Source organism: Pteropus medius, unplaced genomic scaffold (genome assembly GCF_902729225.1).
Source record: "Pteropus medius unplaced genomic scaffold, Ma_sr-lr_union100, whole genome shotgun sequence".
In the NCBI taxonomy this organism is placed as follows: Eukaryota; Metazoa; Chordata; class Mammalia; order Chiroptera; family Pteropodidae; genus Pteropus; species Pteropus medius.
This window is the reverse complement of record NW_024355205.1, coordinates 38,510,685-38,534,265: the sequence shown is the minus strand read 5'-3', so window position 1 is coordinate 38,534,265 and position 23,581 is coordinate 38,510,685. Positions and strand designations below refer to the sequence as shown.

Sequence of the window (23,581 nt, the reverse complement as noted above, 5' to 3'; positions counted from 1 at the left end):
CAAACAGAGGAGGGCAGTAGGCTCTCCCCTCTCGCCAGCTCTCAGGTCCCGGGCACTGCTTTCTGGCCTGGCTTCTGGCTGAGGAAGCCACACGCCGAAGTGGGAGACCGACCGAACCCTCAGAGCCGCTTCCCAGTGAGACGGGGAAGCCCACCAGCTCCGAGGGGTTTCCGCAAATAGTGTGTCCTGGACAGCTGGCTAAATGAATTGACAGGAAACTATCACAGCAAATGCGAAGAAATGCAGCCCAGACAACAGACCAGGCACAATGTTAGTGTCCGAGGAAACTGGCTTATGTTTCTTCCGAAAAATATGGTGCAGCGTTAGCGCTGCAGACGAGGTGTGTAAGAACAGGTCCAGGACAAGCAGGAGAAACTGGGTAACCCCCTGAACTTGGGGACTGCACCCCATTGTTCTTATTTACTTAGTAACAGCTTCATTGAGATATTATGAGACACTGTACAGCTTACCAGTTTAAGGTATACTATTCAGCGGCTTCAGTGTATGCATAGTGTGCATCCATCCCCACAGTCGATTTTAAAACATTTTCATCAGTCACTCTCTCAAAAAACCCTGCCATTCCCCCCAGCTCTGGGCACCCACTAGTCTACTTACTGTCTTTACAGATTTACCTGTTCTGGACATTCCATCTAATGGAGTCGTGCAGCGTGTGGCCCTTCGAGGCTGGCTCCTTTCACTCAGTGTAGTGATTTCAAAGTTTATCTGTGTCGTAGCGTGGGTCAGTACTTCATTCCTCCTTCTGGCTGAGTAATAGGCCACCGTATGGCCATATCACGTTTAGCCATCCGTCAGTGGACATTCGGGTTGTTTCTTTTTGGTTATTGTGAATAGTGTTGCTGTGAATATTCGCGTACATGTTTTTGTGTGGACACGTGTTTTCCTTTCTCTTGGCTGTGCGGCTGAGGGAGGAGTTGCTGGGTCATGTGGTGGGTGGGGCGCTACCGTGAGAGGAGCTGCTGGGCCACTTCCCGCTGTGGCCATCAGCGGAAGGTGAGGCTTCATCTTCTCCGTGTACTCACCAATACTTCTCTGTTCCTTTTTGATGATCGCTGTCCAGGTCGGTGTGAAGTGATAGCCGGCTGTGGTTTTGATTCGCGTTTGCCTGACGGTTCGTGATGTTGAGCATTTTTTTGTGCTTATTGTCATTTATGTATCTTCTTTGGAGAGATGTCTATTCAAGTCCTTTGCTCATTTTAAAATTAAGCGATTCGTCTTACTATTGAGTTTTAAGAGTTCCTTGTGTATTCTAGATACCAGTCTTTATCAGATTTTCGATTTGCAAAAACTTCCTCTCGTTCTGTCGCTTTTCTTTTTACTTTCTTGAGAGTATCCTTTGAAACACAAAAGTTTAAAATTTTGATGATATCTAGTATATTTTTTCTTCAGTTGCTTGTATTTTTGGTGTCATATCTAAGGAAGCATAACCGTCCAAAGTTATGAAGATTTCCTCCCATGTTTTCTCCTACGAGTTTTATAGGTTTAGCCCTTACATTTAGGCCTTTGATCCATTCTGAGTTACTTTTCGTATTTGGTGTGAGGTGTAGGGGTCCAGCTGTTTTTTTTGCATGTAAATATCTGGTTGTTCCAGCGTTATTTGTTGAAAAGATTATTCTCTTATCTTTTCTCCGTTCAGTTGTCTTAACACCCTTGTTGAAAATCAGTTGATCATAAATGTGAGGGTCTGTTTCTAGAATCTGAGTTCTGCCACTGATCTGTGCGTCTGTCATTATGCTAGTACCCTACTACTATTTCTGTTGAAAATGAAACAAAATGATTACAATGAAAACAAAAATATCAGACATAATACTTCACAACTCTATATCTTTATTAGCATACATAATTGACAGCAGAGTCTCATTGCTTAAATTACATAATTACTGTGATAACTTATAAGAAAAATGAATTTAGAAAAAATAACTACATTGTAACAGAAAATAAACAAGTAATCCTGTATAGTCCTGGAGTTGACTCATAAGTGTCCCAGACAGATAAAAACATACTGGAGTTACCTGCGTAGGAATTTGTCCACCTTTATTTTATTTCATGGTTTATTCTTTAGTTACTGATATTCAGTGAAATATAAAATTGGCATTTGCTATTATAATTCCAGATACGTGGTATGGGACTTCATTCACCAGTAAATTTGTTGGGCATTACTGCCTGCTATGATCATAATAATTTTTGGTCTGTAACTTTTTCTTCAGTGACGTGTTAGTGATGTTCCTGATGTCTGTCGCTGTGTGACTGAGCACCCCACACTTGATGTCCTTAAACGGTAGCAGTCACTTATCTTGATTACGAATCCGCAGTTTGCCCCAGTTGGCAGGGGTGGTTTGCTGCTGCCCTGCCATATCTGAGCCCTCAACTGGGGTGTCTCACATCGCCGAGGGACCGGGACTCACATGGCCCAGCGGGGCCCTTTCTCCCTCTTCTCGTGTGGCCTCAGGGCTTCTGCACCGTTTGCTCTTTCTGTGGCCTCTATGTCACACAGCCTCAGGGTGGTCAGAGTTCTTGTCTGGCTTCAGCTCCTAGATCAAGTGGAAGGAGACCAAAGTGGAAGCCGTCGGCTGCTTCCTAGCTTGCCTGGTACGTCATGCGGTGTCCGTTCTGCTGCTTTCTGCTAGTCAAACGTGTCACAGGGCGGGGACACCCCAGGGTCTGCATCAGAGGCATGGTTCCTTGGGAGGTCACCTCTGGAAACTAGCCACCAAAGTTCATAGCTTCCTTGGGGGTCCCAATATGTGCTTGACTGTAGTTATGTGAAGAATGTTTTCCCCTGAAAAACTACCTCAAAATGGCTTTTATGAGTTAATGATGCCAAATGCGTTAAGCTTTGATTCTCCTCCAAAAATTGCTTTAGGAAAACTAGGGTGTGTCATATGCTAGAAAATAAAGTCATTGGGTTCAAATTCATTGAGCAAAGAAACTAAGTTTGTGTCAGCGAAGTAAAGTCGAAGCCACTGTGAATTACGTACCAAACAGCACAGCACCAATTTATGAGGCAGAACATGCTGGAAAGAGCAGCGGAAATGGGAACAAGTCTGTTAGGTTCTGGAGACTTTCATGCGCCCCACTTGGTCCTTCTCAGCCCAGGTAAACAAACATAGAAGCGTCCGCGGTCTGACCCTATAGAGTCGATCTGGCAGCACGGCGACGTTTTGTTCTGCCGTCAGCTGACAGCTATGGAAGAGCAAGTAAGCCGTAGAGTTCATCCTCCGTTCTTGATACTTCTGAGCACAATAAAAGTGGAAGAAAACGTCCTTAAACTAGTAAAGGTGTCTGCCGGATTCAGCCATCAGACTTGACAGCGTGTACTTGACACGCTTCCGTCCAGTCAGGACGAGGGGCTGCTGCCCTGCTCCTCGTCCCCCGTCGCCACTTGGAGTCATGCTTTGTCATTAGACCTAGCTCAGACAAGCTTATGACGTGCACTGATGTGCTGTCACAGGCGGCGGGGTCTGTTGAGAGCCAGCATGCTGCCGCGGCGTCCGCGGGGAGCTATGTAACTGCTCGCTCTGGCCTCCATGCTGGTTCTGCAGGGCGCCGGGCACAAGGAGACATCATACTCGCTGGCCCACAACAGGATGGGCAATTTAGAAAGCAGGCTTTTTTCAGAGTGAGTTTTCCTATTCTTTTTGACCTCATGCTTTCAGTCGGGCCTGGTGGGTCCAAGTCATTAGGGTTTCACTTCCAGAATTGAAAGGGGGTTTTCACGTCCTTGGTCTCAGAGGAAGGTATCGGCCCCCTGTCTGTTTGGACCCGGACCGCCCACGGCTGTGACTCCAGTGTTCGGGAGTGTGGTGTCCACGCGCTGCCCTGTGGCTGGCTGCAGATACCTTTCGATCCCTGCGCCCTGTCGCCCTGCCAAGGTGTCTGCCGAGCACAGAAGACACCGCCCACCGTCAGAGTGGCTGCTGTGGTTGTCGGCTCCTCCCCCTGCGCCGTCAGCTCTGTGGGTAACGCTGTATTTTTTCGCCTTGCTGACCATTCATTGTTTTCGTTAGGTCTGTTAGAAAAGCAGCAACGGGTACTCTGTCTTGGACAGACTTTTCTAGACCCTTTAGCTCCAGAGGTTTTGATGTTGCCCTGTCTCTCTGTTGCAGATGTCGCTGCCATAGCCTGTGGCCGTGAGTTCTTGGTTAACTCAAGCCGGGTGCTTTTGGACACCATGCTGCAGCTGCTGGGGGACCTGAAGCCTGGACAGTGCACCAAGCTCAAAGTGTACGCTGGACGACAGTAAAACGCTGCCGCTCGCTTGCAGAGTCGGACCCGGCTGCCCGGGCGGCTTTTTCAAGTGAATGCAGTTAATTGGGCAAAAGTTATAACAAAAATAGAAGGAACAAATTTCTTGGGGGAATTAAGGGACTCACTATCTCTTCACTACTGTTTCAGTAAAATAATATAAACAAAAGGAATGTCCTCACCTGGGGGGAATCAGTGACTCCCACGTGCTGTCATGTGACACTTCAGGGCGGTATTAATTACCTCCCAATGAACCTAAGTCCTTGTTACGGCAGCACCCCACTTCCAGGGACCGAAATCTGTCCATTCACTATTGTGTCACGACTCACCACTCACATGGTAGCTGAAACAGCACCTGCTTCACAGGTCTGTCGGCCGAGAGTGCAGTGGGCTTGACGGGCTCTCTGGAGGGTCTCACGTGGACCATCCCAGGTGTCGTTTGGGGCGGGCTCGTCTCTAGAGCCCTGGGTGAGAGGTAGCTTCCAGGTGCGGTCAGGTTGCTGGCACAGGCCAGGTCCTTGTGTTTGTGGGACCGAGGTCCCTGTTTCCCTGCTGGCTGTCGGTGGGAACCACTTTCAGCTTCCGGGGCTGACTGAGTTCCTTGTCACATACCCACTTTACCTTCATGCCCAATAGCTCACAGAACCCTTCTTAGGCATGGGACCTCTCAGACCCCCTGCTGCGACCAGCCAGAGAAAAGTGCTTTCACTGGGCTCGGGTGTGGCTGGGCGGCGCTGGGCGGATTCTCGTGATTGACTCAGAATCAGCTGGTTAGCAAGCCTAGTTTCATCTGCAGAGTCCCTCTGCCATGTGACTTAGTGGGCGCGCGACTGTGTCCAGTCCCGGGGAGTAGGGCAGGAAATCGGGGGGCCACTGTCGTAGTCCGTGTGGCCCGCCATTGGTTTCCAGTGTCCGCTTCTCGGAGCATTTTTCGTAGTGGCCTCTAAGGCCTTCGTGAGGTACTCCAGCATCTGTCATCTTGGCCTTGGTCGTCTCGGGTGTCTTTTCCCATGTCCGTTGGTGAGTCTCCTCTTTCTTCGCATGCCGGGTCATTCTGGATCGCATCCCGGGCGTTGCAGTGTTACGTGTGAGGCCCCTGGGCCTTGTCCGCACGCCGACGCTCTGTCAGAGCAGTCGGCCTGGTCGGGTGGGGGTCGAAAGTTCTGAGCAGCCTTCCCTGCATTGCAGTTTCAACGTCAGTTCCATTTTCAGAGAGCTCTCGCGGTGCGACTGGGTCTGCCCCTCACGTGCCACCGTGGCCACCGTGTCTTGGGTGGCAGCTGACATTTTGCCTCTGGGAGTCTCGGGTGTGCAGTTTATGACCAGATCAACGACTGTGTAGTCGATGAGGCCAGGAGTTTATAACAACCTTGTGGGGTCATTTTTCGGAGCTATTAACTCTCCACTGTGTCCTTGGTACTTGTTGGTCCCCCAGGGCTCCCCTTTTCAGTCCTTGCCCTGGAATGCTGAGGTTTCAGTGTTTGCGGGGGCCAGCCAACCCCTCCTCCAGCAGCTCCTGTCTTTGTGTCCTGCCGAGCTCTTGTCCTTGGTCTGAAGACGGGTGGAGAACCACCCTCGGGGAGACTTGCATACTCTGCGTACTCTCTCTGCGGAGGCCACCGCGCCCACTCATGGCCACCGCACCCACGGCCACCGCACCCACGTGCAGACCTAGCCGCGAACCCCTGGCAGTGTCAGCTTGCGCGGGCTGAAGCGGGTCTTCTCCCTCTGTGACCTTTGGCCGCCGGCGGCCGGCACGCGTGCCGTTGTGCACTTTCTTCCCCTGGAACCAGGACGTTTCTTGCGTTTCCTCGTGGCCTCTCCAGACCTTAACTGTAACTCGCCCCTTTCCTCGGGATCCTTTTCCCGCCGCCTCCACCATCAAAGGCTGCTCATTTCAGCATTGTGCTGCCTCAGACCCGGAGGTGGGAATTTTTAAGAGACTTCATGTTTTTTTGGAGCACTTTTGGTTTCACGAAAAGCCGAGAGGAAGACGCAGAGATCGCCCACAGGTGCACAGCCTCCCGTTACCACCATCACCTGCCAGAATGGGGCATTTTCCTTAAACCAGGGATGAACGTCCACTGCCACGTCCTAATCACCCAAAGACCGCAGTTTACGTAAGGGGTCGCGCTTGGTGCTGTGCGTTCCCTGGGCGTGCGTGGACAAATGTGTTACGACGTCTGTCTGTCATCAACACCATGCAGAGTATTGTCCCTCCCTTAAACATCCTCTTTGTGCTTCCTGGTCCTCTCTCCCCTGTCCTTGGCCACCACTGGCCTTTTCACTGTCTCCATAGTTCTGCCTTTTCCAGAACGTCCTAGAGTTGGAAGCCTTCTCCGCAGGGCTTCGTGCGCTTAGCAACGTGCTCTTAAGGCTCCACATGTTTTCATGGTTTGGTAGCCCATTTCTTTTTATCACTGAATGACATTCCATTGTCTGGATGTAACAGTCAACCCGTTCACCCACCGAAGGGCGTGTGGGCCGCTTCCAGGTTGGGGGTCGTGAATGAAGCTGCCCGTGAACACCGCATGCAGGTGCTTCCCGCGGACAGGAGTTTTCATCCCCTTCGGCGAACACCAGCGAGCATGACTGCCGGGTCATGTGGGTCACGTGTCAGAGTCCGTTTGGTCCTGTAAGAAACCTCTAGCCTGTCTTCCAGAGGGCTGCGCCGTGCTGCGGTCCCTCAGCAGTGACGAGAGAGAGTCGTGCGGCTCCACGTCCTCGCCAGCGTTTGGCGGTGGTAGCGCTTCCGGTCGGGGCCGTTCCAGTAGGCCGTGATGGCGTCTCTTTCATTTTCATTTCCTCATGACGTGATGTGGAGCATCTTTTCATGTGCCTGTTTGTTAACTGTACATCTTCTTTGACGAGGTGTCTGTTAAGGTCTCTGGTCCATTTTTAAATTGTTTTTCTTGGTTGCTTATTGTCGAGTTCTAAGTTCTTTGTGGATTTTGGATACAGCTCTTTATCGTATATGTCATTTGCACATATTTTCTCAGTCTGTGGCTTATCTTCTTTCAACGTTGTCTTTTGCAGCAGAGAAGTTTTAAGTTTTAACGAAGTCCAGCTTATGAAGATTTTTTTTCTTTGGTGGGTCACGTCTTCGGTGTTGTATCTAAAGAGGCATCGTCACACCCACGGTCATCTGGGTTTTCTCCTGTTATCTTCCGGGGGTTTTATAGTTTTGCATTTTACATTTAGGTCTGTGATCCATTTTAAGTTAATTTCCGTGAAGGGTGTAAGGGCTGTGTCTGGGTTTATTTTTTTGCACGTGGTTTGTGTGCTCGCACCATCCGCTAGAGACCATCTCTGCTCCTCTGTGGCCTTTGCTCCTTCGTCAGAGATCCATCACTGCATTTCTGGGTCTGCTGTTCCGTGGAGCTGTTGGTCTGCTCTTTGCCAGCACCGCGCTGTCTCGACGGCGGTAGCTTTGGAGTAAGTCTTGAAGTCGGCAGATTCGGTCCTCCAGCTTTGGTCTTGTCCAGTGTCATGTTGGCTATGCCGGGTCGTCCACCTCTCCGTATAAATTTTAGAATCATTTTGTCAGTATCCATAAAATGACTTACTGGCATTTTGATTGGGATTGCACTGAATCTATAGATCAAATTAGGAGGAATTGACATCTTAACGATATTGAGTCTTCTGTCCGTGAACGTGGAATCAGCTCTCCATTTATTTAGTTCTTTGATCTTGTTCATCAGAATCTTGTAGTTTTCCTCAAATGTCTTATGTGTTTTGTTAGATTTATATATAAGTATCTCATTTTCTGGATGCTAACGTAAGTAGTATTGTGTTTATAATTTCAAATTCCACTTGCGTATTAACCCCGCATCCTGCAACCTTGGTGTAATCTTACTGGTTCTAGGAAGATTTTTTTTTTTTTTTTTTTTTATTCAGGTGCTCAGTAAATGCTGCTAAATGAGCGAATGAGATGCAGATATTCATTTTCAGGGTCATGGTCATACCTTGTATGTTGAACTCACACCGAGTGTTACTGTGCATTTGCATGGCCTGACACCTTCACAGGAGTGGCTTAATCCAGTCAAAAGAAATCTTCAAATGCGATTGGGTTTCTAAATTGTTTCCGATCAAAACGTTAGCAATCCTGGGCAGCAGGAAAGTTACCGTTAAGGACGTTGTGACGTAGCTCTAGGATGTTGATTAACAGTTGAATATTTTAAAGAGGAAAGTACTTTTGGAGGACAAATCTTAAACAATGTTCAAATTCCTTCGTTTAGAGTTGTCAGCATTTCCAGATATTAACAAAGGTCGACCAAGCTTCTAAATGTTTATCTGTAACACTCGGGGTCTGGGAACTCATGCTTGTTATTTTGCAGGCAGTAGAGCTTTCAGCCACAAAATGTTTAACGTCCACTGAATTGGTCCAGTACTGAGTTATAAATTGGTAGCTGGTGCTGTAACTATAATCTTAATTCTTCCGAAAGGCGTTTTTAGCGTTTCAGTCTTATCTATTTAGTTTGATCATTCTATGTACATTAAAAAAAAAACAACAAAAACCCAAATCTGTATTCGACTCTTTCAGTAAGAAAAAGGCAAATACACATGTGGACAAGAGAGTTAATTAGGCTGTTCACAAAAGATCAAGTAGTTCACTGGCAAACTTCCTAATTGTGGGAAGGGTTCTCCACCTCGATTGTGATGCAAATTATAGCCATAATGAGGTACCTTTCATTCCAGCTCACTGAAAAAAAAAAACAGAGCATGACAGTTCTGAGCTTTGGAGAGGCGGTGAGGCCAGGCAGAGCTTGCACCTGCCCACTCTTCTGGTGGGAGGGGGAGGGAGCCAGGTGGGCAGTATCTCTTGAGGTTGAATGTGCTCATTCCTGGGACAGGTGATGCACTTCCACGTGTGTACTCTGGAGAAAGTTTTACCACAATCGCCGGGACACTTGAACAGAAACGTGATAGCAGCCGTGTTGGTAATAGTACACGCTGGGAAATTACCTACTGGAGAAGAGATTGTGCTCAGTTAATACTCTGCGACACAGCAGTGAAAACGCCTCACCGTGGGGTGGAAGATGACAGTCAGTGTGTTGCCGCTGATACAGACACGTCAGGTTCGGTGCAGATCTTGTAAACGTTTGTGGGAATACTGGGTCTCACCTCCTGGAAGTGAGTGTCCAGATGGAGTCCACAAAGGGCCTTCACTCTGGCGATGAGGTTTTCTTTCTTAAGCAGAGTGGTGAGCATGAGTTGTTCTTTGCATCCCGTGTGTCTTCAGTGTTACATAGTCGATGAAGATTAACCAGTAGACATTTGATTAGGGTTACATAGGGCGTAGACCACAGGGTCTTAGGTTCTGACTCGGGTGGGGCCATGACAGGAATCCAAGGCCTGCGTGTTAAGTAGTTAATTACAGCTCTGCTCCTTAGAGTGGGTGGGCCTCTGGCTGCAAACTTCTGTCTGCCCTCTGGTCTGAAAAGTCTGCCAGCTGCTCCTCTCACGTGACATGCCATGCGTAGTCTTCTGTGAGGATTTCATTGCTCCTGGTTCCTGAGAATGACTCCTAACGGCTACTTTAGATTTCAGCTCGTTTCGGGTGATGCATCTGCCGTTTCTGTTCCTGGTGTGTGGGGGGACTTCACAATCATGCCTGTTATTCTTTTTATTGCTGGTTTGTTTTGAAGTACTGGGTGTATTTATTCTTCGTTGTCATTTCTTTTAAGGCAAAGAGTAAGGGAGTTGAGTTGCATCTCCTTTGTTTGTACTGACTCAGACCGTCAGCAGGGCTTTCTGGCTTCTCACCTGGAGAAGCCGTTTGGCCCCAGGCTGGGGTGTCTCAGTGAAGGGAACGTCCTTTTATGGAAGGGGAGATGCTTGTGCTGCTTTTGTAGTGTTTCAGACTCTCCAGGACCTTTATTTTCACCTTGTTTTCATTCCTTTTATGATCGATGTCAGATGTCTCTCAAATTCTCAGACTGCAGAGCCTGGGAAGTTGTCCTTTTGGAGCCCACTGATCCATTTGTAATGGACCTTCTGCCTTGGTTCATGGTCAGAAGCAGGATCTGCCCACTTTTCTGTCATTGGTAGGGAGTGTCCGGCTCCAGAACTTCTGGAGTTTGGAAGTGACGTTTGCTTCCAGTATGTCAGCACGAGAAGAGCGAAACGAACGGGCAGCCTCTCTTGACTTGATGTTATTACTTATAAAACACTTTGGGTTGGAGTAGAAATGCTGGGAGTAGCATAGGAAACTCATTCGGGTCTATTGATAGCTGAGTCCTCGCGGGACCGCGGACATGTAGCCTGGCGATGACTTGGGGTCCACGTGGCAACATGGTCATTGCAATGACATTTGTTCCATCTTAGCTTCTTAATAAGGGCTGATTTTGACCAAATATGAAAATTTAAAGGTGTTTGTCAATTGTGAGTCATCTTTGACACCTTAAAATTAAAGGCAGTCCTTGGAGAATTTCAATTGGACACATTTTCTGGAATTTGCCCCATATTACAGTTACCACCCAGATGCTAGCTTCGTCTTTTAAGATCTGGAGAAGATTGGCTTTGCTTATTTTCATGCTCTAAAGCAGAGGTGGGCGGACTTTCTGAGAAGGGCCAGACAGGGCGTCTCCCAGGCTCTGTGGGCTGTGTCCCCTGCTGCGGTGACTCGGTCCTGCTGGTGGAGCGTGAGCACAGCATCGACAGGCAGTAGGGCCCCACGGTCAATGTTGGTGACCTCAGGTAGGAACTTTTCCCTTTTGGGGGTACTGGATTAGAAACCTCAGAACATTCTCGTTAAGTGCTGAATTTTCTTAACATATATGATCTTCAAATAATCCTTAATAACTCAACAGGTTACTGGTGAGATATTCTGGATGTGTGTAAAAGGTGTCAGGAAAACGTGAACGGGTTTGCAGTTGTGGCTCACGTTGTGGCTGAGCATCATGACGAGAACTGGGCACTGCTCCCAAGGAGCTGGTGCTGTTGTCGGTGCTGGTGTCGGTGCCGGCGTCGGTGTCCGCGTAGACTTCGCAATGCTCCCGGAAGCCAGAGGGCCTTCTCTGCGGGCCCGCGGGGCTGCGGCTCAGCCCCAGGAGTCAGTCGCTTTTCCTGTTCACACGGAGAGGTCACTGGGGCCCCGGGCGGCACTAGCCCCGTGGCTGTAACGAGGAACAAGCACGGAGCTTGCTTTTGACAGTGCGGTTTAGTGGGGAGGCCAGCTGTTTTAACAGAGCGTGGTGAGCGCGCACCACCGTCCGCTCGGGCGGCCCCCGTGTGTGGGCCGATCGCTGCTGCTGCTCTTCATCCTGCCGCGCGCTTCCCTGTGTCCCGGGTGGCACTGTTACTCTCCCATCTTTATTTAAAATGTTGACATATTGTCTATGACAGGATTTTCGCAGTAGTTTTGATTTTTACACATTTTGCATTGCAATCTGTTTAAAAATCTTGGTTACTGAGCATTTTGGCACCACTTAGCCTTGCGCCCCAAACAAATTCCTTCCCTGCTCACCCCAGGTGGCTCTGCAGGTTAAATGGAGGGTCGGTCGTGTGCTGATGCAGCCGAAGACATGCCGCGGACTCTGCACCCCCGTCGCTCCCTGGGGAGAGCTGATGCCCATCCTCGCAGGGAGCTCGCTCTCCCTGGCTCCCCCTCTCTGGCCAACATCCGGGCCTATGCTAGCTCCGGGCTGTGCCGGCCCCCACTGCCCCCGGGGCTCCCGGGCGAGTGCAGAGCCACGCGGCCCGCTGGGTCCGGCATGCTCCCCTGCGGCCCTGGTGCTGGTGTCGGCCTCGGCCTCGCCGCGCCGCCTCCTGCCCAGCTCGCCGAGGTCGCTGCCCGCTCTCTGGCTCCGCTCTCTGCCGTTTCTCCTCTTCCCGTGTCGCCTGCCCTGGAGCTTACAGTTTGACTGTCGTGGTTTCTGGTGTTCTGTGTTCTTAGCCGGTTCCCTTTGAAGCGTCTGGTCATTATAACACTCGGCAGGTCCTTGATCGTGTTTGTAATTTCTTTTTGAATTCTTTATACCTAGTAAACAGCTCCATTGCTATTGTGCCATTGATACTTGGTTTCTTTTGTTCTGGCTTTCATTGGCTCTTTGTGCTGTTTCTTACGATGGTGTTTTTCGTGGGTTTTGCGGTTTTCGCCATGAGCGCGCATTCGTGAGCACTGTGTTTGGGAGGCTTCTCTGGATACTGGGTCGAGGGGCCTGTCCTTTGAGAGACAGTTTTGTTTGCTTTGGCCAGGCAGCTGGCGGCGCTCCTGTCCCTGGTCTGCTCTGTGTGTCCCAGGTACTGGCTCGTGGGTTTTCGGGCTGTAAGAAGTTAGACACTTATGCCAGCCTTGAAAGCTCGCTTTTCTTGGCTGTCCGCAGGAGTCGGACCCGAGTCTGTGTCGTGTGGGTCTGCGGCCTTTCTTCTGTCTGTGCGCACGAAGCCACTGACACTCGAGCTCTGTGCTTCTGGAACCCGTCCTCTCCCCGGCTCGCGCTCTCACTCAGTGCCTGAGCAGCCATGTTTCCCCTTCCTTTCTGGAAAGCTCATCTGTTCTTTTAAGGGTCTGCAAAATATTCACGTAGCCTTTTCTCATTGCTTCGAAACGGGGGCTTTTTAGGATCTTGGTGTTCTGCAGTATTGTCACAAACCAGTTCTGTGGTTTCCCAGCAGGCCACCTTGCCGGCATGGTCAGTTCCCAGGACCCCCAAGACACCCCACTTCACCCGATCCCGTGCTGCCGGCTGTGAGAGGTGGCCGTGGCCGGGCGCTCCTCAGGCCTCGTGCTACAGGCCGAGCAGGCTTGTCGCCTGACCGGGTGAGACAGGACCACATTTTTAAACAGCCGAGCGGACCTTTGAGCGCGCGGTGCTCTCACGAATGGAGGGTGGCCCGTGTACAAACGCGGCTCGGCTACAGAAGAAGCGCCTCTGTAGACGCAGCGCGTGCGGCTCCCTGTGCACGCGGCCGTGGCACGGGTGCTGGAGGCTCCTGTCTTCCCCTGGCCTCGCAGAGCCGGGGCTGTTTCACACGCCCTGTGCTCGCCGTTGCCGTCAGCCAGACAGTAGACTGGACGGTGACCGGCAGGTACGGAGGGCCAGTCGCCAGGAGCCGTGCGGGGTGGCGCGGGCAGAGGGCCTCGCCTCAGCGTGCCTCCTTTGCCTTGCAGGTTACTGCTGATGGCCCTGTACAATGTGAGCATCAACCTGAAGGGCCTGCGGTACATCAGTGAGAGCCCGGGCTTCATCCCTCTGCTGTGGTGGCTTCTGAGTGGTAAGGAGGGGTCGCCGCACAGCTCCCCTGCGGCCGATGGGGGTAGTGATGGTTCGAACTTAGGGGCCTTTACATTCCGCATGCAGATCGTTTGTCCCCAGACATTACCGTTTCTTAAGATTTCAAATGATTTCTAGTTTTGTCTCTGACGTGTCGCTTTCAGTTTAGTTATGATTCTGCAACACAAAGAAAAATTATGAAACAGCTGGTAGCTGCCATTGACCTGACCCTTCCCCTGAGAGCAGGACAGTGCGGGAGGTGCTGTCTGCACCCCGGAGAGCGGTGCAGTCGCTGGGGTACAGCGGGCGGTGGGGGGAGGGGAGGAGGTCTGAGATCCCGCACCTCCGAAACACAGTGTGCACCTTTGCTTTCTTTGAAATAAAAGCTATCCTGCTGTTTCCCTTCCTCTTCTCCCTACCGCTCATTTCATCTGAATTTCTGCACCAGTCTGCTCATCATAATTTCTAACAGTGTGTGTTTAGTAGGTACATATTTCACTCAAGTGTACAAAAAAATCGACTTTCCTTACTTTTTCATAATTAGGTAGATCTGTTTTTGAGCTTCCATTCCACGTGGTGCTTATTTTCGTACTAGGTTTTTTGAGGTATGATTGACATGCAATAAGCTGCACACGTTTAAGGCAAACAGTTGCCAGCTTTGACTTAAGCATGCACCTGTAAAGCCACCAGCATGCCAGGTGGCGCCTGGTGCTCCCTCCTTTGGCCGCTCACCTTCTTGTCCGCTCTGCAGATTATTTCCCATTTCCTCAGTTTTCTATCAACAGAGTCATATGTTTTGTGTCATTTTTTTGCCTAGCCTCTTTCTCTCACATAATTAGCTTGCGATCCATTCGTGGTGCTGTGTGTATTAACAGTTCATCCCTTTGTATTGCTAAATGCTGTCCTGCTGTGTGGACGTACCACAGTTCGTCTGTTCAGCAGCGGAGGGGGGTTTGGTCTGTTACAGTGAAGCCGCTGGGCATGTTTCTGTTTAACCTTTGCGTAGACATGAGCTTTCATTTGTTGGGTAGCTTCCTAGGAGTGGAGCGTCTGGGTCGCATGTAGGTGTCTGTCAGTTTTCCTGAGATGGCCAGACGGTTTCCCGGGAGGCCACCCTCTCCCCGCGGTGCGGTGGCTCCGGCCGCACGTGTCCTCTTCAGCCGCAGCGTTAGTTCCGGGCACACGCCAGTCAGACCGGTCAGACCTCACTGTGGGCTCAGCTTGCACTTCTGTTATTACCGATGACTTCAGCATCTTTTCGTGTGCTGATTTGTCACCCATATTTCTTCTTCGATGAAGCGTCTGTTCATATCTTTTGCTCTTTTAGAAACAGCTGTGTTCTTGTTGGGCGTTGAGAGTCCTTTACGTTGCGCGTGCGGATCGTTTGTCAGAGGTGTAGCTGGCACATGTTTTCTCCCAGTCTGTCACTTTCTTTTCATTCTCTTAAGAACATCTTTGAAAGACAGAATTTCTGAATTTTGTTTGTTTATCAGTCTTTGAATCGTGCTTTTGGTGTAGAAATCTTTGCCTACCTCAAGATCACAAAGACTTTTTTTAGTGCATTTTCTTCTAGTAGTTTTATAGTTTTGCATTTTGCATTAGGTCTGCATCCATTTTGAGTTCGTGTTCGTATGTGGCGGGAGGTATGAGTCAAAGTTCTTTTTTTTCCTTGTATTCAGCTGTCTTGCTCTAACACCATTTGTTTTGAAGACTCTTCTCTGCCAAATTGCCTTTGACTTTGTTGAAAATAAAGTGACAGCATATGTGAGGGTGTAGTTTTCGGACCTATGTTCTGTTCCACTGCTCCATTTTCATATCGTTATGTCGATACCATACTTTATTTTAAATTTTGAAGTCAGGTAGTATAAATCTTCCAATTTTGTTCTCATTTTCAATGTAGTTTGTGCTGTTTCTAAGTCTTTTGCAGTTCCATGTGAATTTGAGAATCAGCTTGTCACTTTCTACCAAAAAAAAAAAAATCCCGTTGGGATTTTTATTGGGGTTGTGTTAAAGCGACAGTTCATTTTGGGGAGAATCGACATTTTAGCAATACCGAGTCTTCCAATCCCTGAACACAGTGCCCTGTCCGTTTATCTAGCTGCCGTTGGGAGACATGGGTCTCTCCTGTTTGTTCGTGTCCAGAGCAGAGGTGCGGACCTCCTTCGTTCCGGGCTCTCCTTGCGTAGTGAACACCGTCAGGGGATCGAGAGCCTGTGTCTCTCCAGAGCAAAGAGGGGGTTTGTTTATACTCACGCAGGAAGGGTAACACTTTCTTCCGGGGCAGAGGTCGGACGGGCCTACTGCCCATTATGGAAGATTTGGGGTCCCCGAGCTCGAGCTTCCACTTCTGCAGTGCAGCCCACGGCTTGTGCTCAGCCCCGTGGAGCTGGGTGTCGTTGAACCGACACAGAGACCAGCCCCTTAGGTACGGCTGCCGCTGTCGAGTGAGCAAGCGTTTGTCTCGGATTCAGAAGTCGCGTGTCTCGCACCAGCACCCACGGCTCAGTAGCGTGCCGACTTGTTAGCTTGCACCTCGGGAAAAACCTCAGACCGTCTGAGGTTTACGGGCAGGCCGAGGGGGCCTGTGCTCACACTGCGCGCTAACCCTTCCCATCAGTGTTGAGACGTGACCCGACGGCTTATTTCTCCTGAGAATGCGAACAGACCCGTACATCAGACATGGGTCCTGGACTTGACCCGTGAGGGTTACTGTTCAGGCTGGTTGTCACGGGCTATATACAAGCGGACAATGCCCGTTAGAGGGACACAGGGATGATAAGAGGGACAGGCTAATTAAATATGAATGCCTACTACCATTTTTTAACTTTCTTTTTAGAAAATTAATTTGTTTTTAATTATAACAGACATAGTGTTATATTGGTTTCAGGTGTACAGCATAGTGATGCAGTGTTTACGCACCTTACAAAGTGTTCAGCGCAGAGTCCGGTCACCGTCTGTCAGCGCACATAGTTAATGGCATGTCACTGACTCCCTTGCCTGTGCTGCACCCTGCACCCACAACTTAGTTTATAACTGGAAGGTCACACTTCTTAGTCTCCTCCCCATTCTGCCCCTCCTCCCCGAACACCTGCTACTTTCTGAGTGCTGGCCACAGTTTTAAGTGCTTTACATGTATTCACAGATTTATTTCTTTAAATACGCTTATAAAGTAAATATTGTGCTTTTGGTTATAAAGAATTGGAGACACACAGAGGTGACGTAATTTGCTTAGAGTTATACAGCAACTAGTGGGGACCTTGACCGTTGGGCTCCAGGTCCCATCTCCTGGGCTGCTTCTCCGCACATAGGAAATGCCTCCGTCCCTGGGGACTTCTCAGCTGTACTTGCTGGTCCTGCTGGGCTTGGCCTCTGAGGCCACCCATCCTCCGTTCCAGCTGGCTCACAGCCGGGGTCCTCAGCGCCTCCTGTACCCCAGTTGTTTGTTTTCTCATAAAAAGAGGGCCTGAGGCTGACTGTTCTCCGGGGTCCCTTCCAACTCTGTACCCCAGGAGTTCTCTGAGCTGAGTGAAAACTGTTACGCATTTCATCATGATTTATACAGCTCCCCAGGTAGCAAGTACCCCAGGAGCTGCTGTCTTGCCGGTCACCGTAGGAGGTGCTCTTTGGCTAGGTGGGCTGTTTCTGCTTAAGCCTGGTCGTGCACAGCAGGGGGTGGGGGTGACTCAGATCAACTTGTTGCCACTGGGGTGCCAGGCTTTCTTGTCAGTGAAGATGATTATGGTTCTTTTGACACAGTGAGCACAGCCCAAACTCTAAAGTCTTTTGCGAGTGCTCTTACTTGGTATCTTGCATTATTTGTTATTACAGTCAAACAAAAAAAGTCCGTCAGGCCCAGGATGTTTGACCCGTGAATCGTGTGTGAAATGGCCTTAACTGAAAAATTGAAATTTGTTCTATTTTGGTGTATATTTTGGGAAGGTCAATATGTCTTTTACTACAGAACAGCAGAATAAGAGCAAATATTGTTTCCCGCAAAATAAGACGCGCTTCGTGGTGCTTGGTGCCACTGGTGTGATGGTTTTTAGGATCCTAGTTTATAAGATTGTTTAGGACGGGGAGAGAATTTGAAAACTGGCTTATTCTGGACAAATAAAACGCTCCTCTAATGTTCAAAAGGTGTAGGAAAAAAGATTTCCTTTCTTCTCTCGATAATCCGTTCTTGCTTGTATCGATCTTCCCACTGGGAAAGTCGATCTGTTTTAAGGAGCAGGGACTTTGGATTTGTTACCTACGACTGAAACCGCAGCTCTTCTCCTCGGGGACCGAGCTCTCCGCCCAGGGTCCCTCTGTCCTGACGGGTCTGCACATACATCAAGGCGTGTTTCTACCTCGAAAGTCTTAATGTTCGTTAAAACGCAGGAGCGCCTGGGCCAGCACCTCAGGTAGTAGGTGCCGAGTAGGTGTCGGTTCCCCGATGGTTTCTAATCTGAGTCTCTCATGCCAGAACGAAGCTCGTTCCCTTCTGTTTCGTTTGGCCGAAAGGTGGCAAGCCGCTCCCAAGGATCCGATTTCCCTGACCCGGAGCCACAGGACCAGCTGCCGTTAACCACCCGCACTAATCCTCCCGTTTCCTGGAATCTTTGCTGGGTACCGTTTTCCTTCCCTTTGTCCAGCCGTGTGGCTGGCTTTTCCCCAGGCGTTCTCCAGATTCCTCACATTCCTCTTAAACCGCAGAACTGGCAAAGAACTCCAGCCAATAGCTGAGGAGGACAGAGTGCGTTGGCATGGTGACCACGTGTTGTGTAACCGTTAGTGCAAAGCAGTGCTGTGGTGACTCTTACAGCAGTGCTGCCTTTCTTACCCACGTTGACAGTGTCAAGTAGCACGCGGGCGTTCGCGTCCCATGTTGCATGTATCTGGCTTGTCTGTGTCATATGAAACATTGATCAGTTCTACTAGATCTGTGTCCCCAGCCCAGACCTCGCTCCCGAACTGCAGACTCGCGTACCCAGCTATCCACCTGCTGCCTCCACGTGGACGTCTGCCAGACGTTTGGACTCCGTGCGTTCCGGCCCAGCCCTGCCCCGCACGACACTCTGCCTGTGGCCGTCCCAGCCTCAGTTCCCGGCACCACTACTCCTTCTCATGTCTCAGGCCTTTGAAACACTGCGAGGGGTTCTCGTCTCCTTGTTCTGTCACACCCACATCCAGTCTGCTGGGAAATCCTGGCGCCCTGCGTCAGACCGTGTCCAGTGACCGCCATCAGCTGCTGCCACCTGGTTTTGCGCCGCCGTCCTCTCTGTAGCCTCGTGCGGATCGCCTGCAGTCCACACTCACAGGCCATAAACCGGGGCCAGAGATATGATGGGTTAGATCCCGGACCAGCTCCGCTTCTGAAAACAGCCAGAATGTTCCTCTGAGCTAGAAAAAGAGTAGTTGCACCCAGAGCACAAACCCAAAGTGAGAGTGGAGTGCCAGAGAGGCCAGCAGAGAACCAGGCGGGCAGCGGCTTTGAGGGCGGCTCTCAGACTTGACCTTCAGTTTCCATGGCCTCAAGGAGGTGGGGGAGAGGGGGTGGAACAGGAATCAAAGCTCAGATCGCATCCCAGTTGAGTCACCTAACAGGGGGCCCCACAGGTATTTACCAGCAGCGTAAAGGTAAACTGAAGGCACTCCCCCAGCCTCGGGGACTGCAGGAAGCCATCTGTTTTGACCTTTGGTGCTGAACAGAGTGGAAGAAAAGTCCCCTCTGAGAACTCTGAGAATTAGTCACCGTAGGCTGGTTTTCACGCAGCGTAGAAGCCTTAATTCAAACTGCCTGGGCGGTCCCCATTTAGAGAACCATGCAGATCCTTTCTGGAGGATTCTTTGACCTCAACCAGGTCCTTAAAGAATTCTTGCAAATAAGGTTTCAGGAAGTTGAGTTCACATATTAAGAATCACAAAAAGCATGGGAAACATTTGTGAAATAACAGATTTGTGTCATCAGGCTATACCTTAGAAAAATTATCAGACCAACGTAAAATAAGGACATTCAAAATGTTTAGAGAAATGAAAGAAGGGATTAATATAGGAGTAAAGAGTAAGAGATTATAGAAATAACTAGACAAATCTAAAGAGGGATCAAATATTATTTCTGGAAGTGAACAATATAATGATCGCAATGATAAATTTCTTACACCGCTTTAACAGCAGATTATACATAGTCGAAGAGATGATTAAATTGGTACAGAGTTGAAGAACGTGTCTGGAATGAAGCAGAGGGACAGAAACTAAGAGCCGCTAAACGACATGGAGGAGAGACCAAGGACTTAACATATGACCGATCAGAGTTCTGGGAAAAGGAGAGGGTGATTCCACGAGGTAATGGCCAAGAAGTTCCCCAAACTTGTTTACTTAATTCGAGAAGTCTACCTAATTGTAAACAGGATAAATGAAACCTACGCCTAGAAACACAGTAATGCAAACTACAGAATGTTAAAGATAGAGAAGCTCTTAGAAGCAGACAGAAAATCCGTATACCTTCAAAGGAATGACACTTAGAGTGATAGTTGACACCTTAACACAGGGGTCCCTAGCCCCCAGGCTGAGGACCGGTCCTGGTCCATGGCCTGTTAGGAACCTGGCCGCATAGCAGGAGGTGAGCGGCCAGGGAGTGAGAGAAGCTTCGTCTGCATCTGGAGCCGCTCCCCAGCGCTGGCATCACCACCTCAGCTCTGCCTCATCCTCAGGCATCAGATTCTCATCAGAGCACTGTCCCTGGTGCCACAAAGTTTGGGGACCGCTGCCTTAACAGCAACAATGCAATCTCTTAAAGCTGAGAGAAAATCGCTGTCAGTCTGAGTTTGTATGCCTCCTTCCCTCCAACAAATACCTCTGAAGAACAAGAACGAAATAAAGACATACAGACAAAAATTGGATCTGTCACCAGTAGACCTTCCCAGTAGCGGATTCTAAAGGTATGCTTCTGGGGTGTGGTCTCAGATGGAGAGTATGAGATACAGGTAATGTAATACACCTATAACATTAATAGACTAAAACGGGATGTGAAAATAATTCAAAAGATGAGAGAAAAATAAAAACGAAAAAATACGATGGATGCAGTAAATACACGTGTGGTTACGATGACTATAAATGGACTAAACGACCCATTTAAAAGACAGCAATGTCAGATTGGATGAAAACAATGATCCAGTTATATGTTGTTTGTAAGAGAGCCATCTAAAACTTAAGAATGCATAAAGGAGAATAAAAGGAAAAACGTACCAGGCAGATTCTCAGCAATTCACCAGAAGTATGTAATGGTTCTAAACTTAAATATGATGTATACTTCTTCATATAATCTGAAAAGAAACAAAGATCGAAAATACTATAAGATGAAATTCATTGACCTCCTCCCTCTTACCCGTGATCGGGGATGTTTTTAGCATACTTTGCTCAGTACTTGGTAGCTAAAAAGTCCACACTCTCAGTAAGGGCCTGAGTGACTCATAAAACGCAGTTGACGGATTTGCCCCACTGGAAGCATGGAGCGGTCAGCTGGCTCTGTTTCAGGCACACATGGAACATTTACAAAAGTGACCCACTTTCTGGGCTATAAAGAAAGTCTCGACAAATTTTAGATGATCAGAATCATACGGACTATCTTCTTTGACCACAGTATAGTGAAGCTGGAAATTACTAATAAAAAGAATCTTAATTTTCTTAAAAAGGATTAATATGTCTTACTTTAAAACACGCTGTGACTTTAACATTTTCTTGGGCTAGGAATTACTTTTTCCTACACGTCATCTTTAAATGGTGACTTCGGGCATAAAAATAGGTTAATAAAATGATATGTGATTTATTTTTTGTGGTTTGTCTTAGTATAGGCCACAAGTATTAGAACAATTTTTATAAACATTTTTTCTGTATGAATTCTACATTCTTTGAAAAAAGAGAGTATTTTTCATGAACTCACTGATGAGAGATCCGGTGCTTAGGGTTTTTCTTCTTAAGATCATTAAACCACAGCTAATGAAATTTTCCATTTGATTTGTAAGCCTTTCAGCTGTGAACACATTCTACTGATGACATTAGTTATGTAACATCTTAGGAGCTGGTTTTATTCAGAAGTCAAAAGAAACCTTTTAGGAGATGAAGATCAAGGAGTTAGCATTTATCAGATACTTGTTGAGTTATATTTCTTGGACATAAATATAGCATTTTACGTGCTAAAATTGTTGACAAAACTTTCGTGTCCCAAGGTCATATGTTTCAGAAGGGGTCCTGGCTGGAAATGGAAGGTACACAGCCCGAGCACCTTCCCAGACAGAGTGTCCCACCAGGCCACAGACGTGTGTGCAGAGCACCAGGCGGCCACCATGACTTCAACCCAGGAGCAGCACAGAAAGCAGGGACCTCACCCCACCCCCCAGTTAATCCGGGAAGGCGCCTGTGCTTTTCGTGCGGCTTACAGGATTCCTCAAGGTCATCTGCTGCGGTGGAGTCAGCTCACGGCACTCCGAGAGTCTAAGATCATCATCCCTACTTTGCACGATGTAGGACTGTCACTAGAAGCTGCTGAGAGTGACAGCACTCCTGAGCCCGTTGCAGCCTGGATCAGGAGCCACACCGCCTTTCTTCCCTGCTCGGCTGTGTGTGTGTCTTTGGCACTGCGGGTGCCAGTCACCCCGTCGTCTCTTCCTCGTGTCTAACTGTCTGAGCCTCTGCTCTCCCTTTAGTGGCTCGTAGCATTTTGGGAAAGGGTCCCAAATGCTGTTAGGGCTTTTGGGGGGTGGGAAGAAAAGCGTGCATGCACACACACACACACGTACACACACACATACGTGTCTCGGTAGTCAAGTTTGAGTCTCCATGTCCAGAGGTTGTAATGTGATTGATTGGGAGCGGGGCCCAGGCACCAGGGTTGTCACCCCTCTCCAGGTGACTAGTGTGTGGGACAGTCTTACGGGTGGAGGCAGTCATGTGACTGCCAGTGACTGGCTTCAGGTTCGAGGCGTTAGCCAGTCAGTGCGTGGCACCCCTCTGCCCACAGTCACTGGTCCAGAGGAGGACGCATGAGCCAAGTAGGTCCACCCAGACCCCAAGGCCGGTGGAGAGGCTTCTCTCCCGCTGGCTGTGAGCAGGGCAGTGAGTAGCATCTTACTGTGAGCCAGGTAAGCCGGCCTCTCAGGCTCACCTGGCTCACAGTAAGATGCTACTCACTGCCCTGCTGTGCAGGTCCGCGATGACGTCATCGAGCCTGATGGAACACAGCCCTGTGTCTGGCCTTGAGTAACAGGTGGTTGCTGCTCGAGCCGGGTTGCCTTGCAGTTCCGTACTCGCTAAAGTGTCGTGACGCACCGCTTCTGTCGTAAATACAAGGAATGATCCCAGATCGGTTCAGGTTTCCCGACATGCAGGACGCAAGGACGTAAAGAAGGACCGACAGCTGGAGCTAACAGCTGCGTTTCCCTGGAGACCCACCCGCCAGCATCCACCTGCCTGATCTGCTCTCCTTGACAAAATACGAAGGTCCAACGTGGAAGCAGAGAAGCCAGCGGAGCCTCTGCCTCTGGCCGAGACGGGGAGGCGGTGGGCTGGGGGTGCGGACCTGCTCGTCGTTGGTCTGGAGCAGATCCGTTGACCCGCTCCCAGTCTCCATCTGAAGACCATGACAGTGACATCTGCTGCAGAGCAGCTGTGGATTCGGTAGGTGAGGAGTCACACATGGTCTCCCAGGACCCTGGCTGGGCCCAGAGCGATAGCAGGTCACTCAGGCGCGTGACAGGCTCCTCCGAATGGTTTGGGCTGTGTCTTCGTGGGCAGTGACGGACTACCCGGTGCCCACTTGGGGGCTTCATGAAACAAGCAAAAGTGTCCGTTCCCTGTGGCTTCTTAGAAAAGGCTTCTTTTTGACCAGTTGATTTGGAAGGAAGAACATGTGTCACAGCCAGTACGCAGCATGCTGGGTAATCCTGTTTGCAGTAAGGCGTCTAGATTAAAAAGGGAATTTAGTCAGCCCGTAGACGTGGCGCACCCTGCTTGGTGCCCGGGCGTAGGGCTGGGCCAGGCCACGTGAGGTGTCTGTCAGTGTTCATCCATTTTAGACCAATAAAAATGACAACTTCATATGGTTTAGCTGAGCAATTTCTTTA

The 23,581-nt window shown here is 49.4% G+C and overlaps 1 protein-coding gene and 1 long non-coding RNA gene across 5 annotated transcripts in view; one reads left to right on the top strand and one right to left on the bottom strand.

The window, feature by feature from the left end:
* Positions 1–23,581, top strand: part of HSF2BP (heat shock transcription factor 2 binding protein) — a 75,239-nt gene that overhangs the window by 19,831 nt on the left and 31,827 nt on the right. For all 3 annotated transcript variants that reach the window (XM_039857942.1, XM_039857944.1, XM_039857943.1), the window contains 2 exons: positions 4,125–4,242; positions 13,379–13,482. In XM_039857942.1, coding sequence (XP_039713876.1) covers positions 4,125–4,242; positions 13,379–13,482 — 222 coding nt within the window. The remainder of the gene's footprint in view (positions 1–4,124; positions 4,243–13,378; positions 13,483–23,581) is intronic.
* On the bottom strand, positions 18,339–20,973 carry LOC120598870 (uncharacterized). 2 transcript variants are annotated; one of them, XR_005651765.1, is made up of 3 exons: positions 20,875–20,973; positions 20,709–20,785; positions 18,339–18,835 (listed from the first exon to the last, which is right to left on the bottom strand). It is a non-coding gene; the product is annotated as an uncharacterized LOC120598870 (long non-coding RNA). The 2 variants fall into 2 exon arrangements; XR_005651764.1 differs by lacking the exon at positions 20,875–20,973 and having other exon boundaries at positions 20,709–20,863.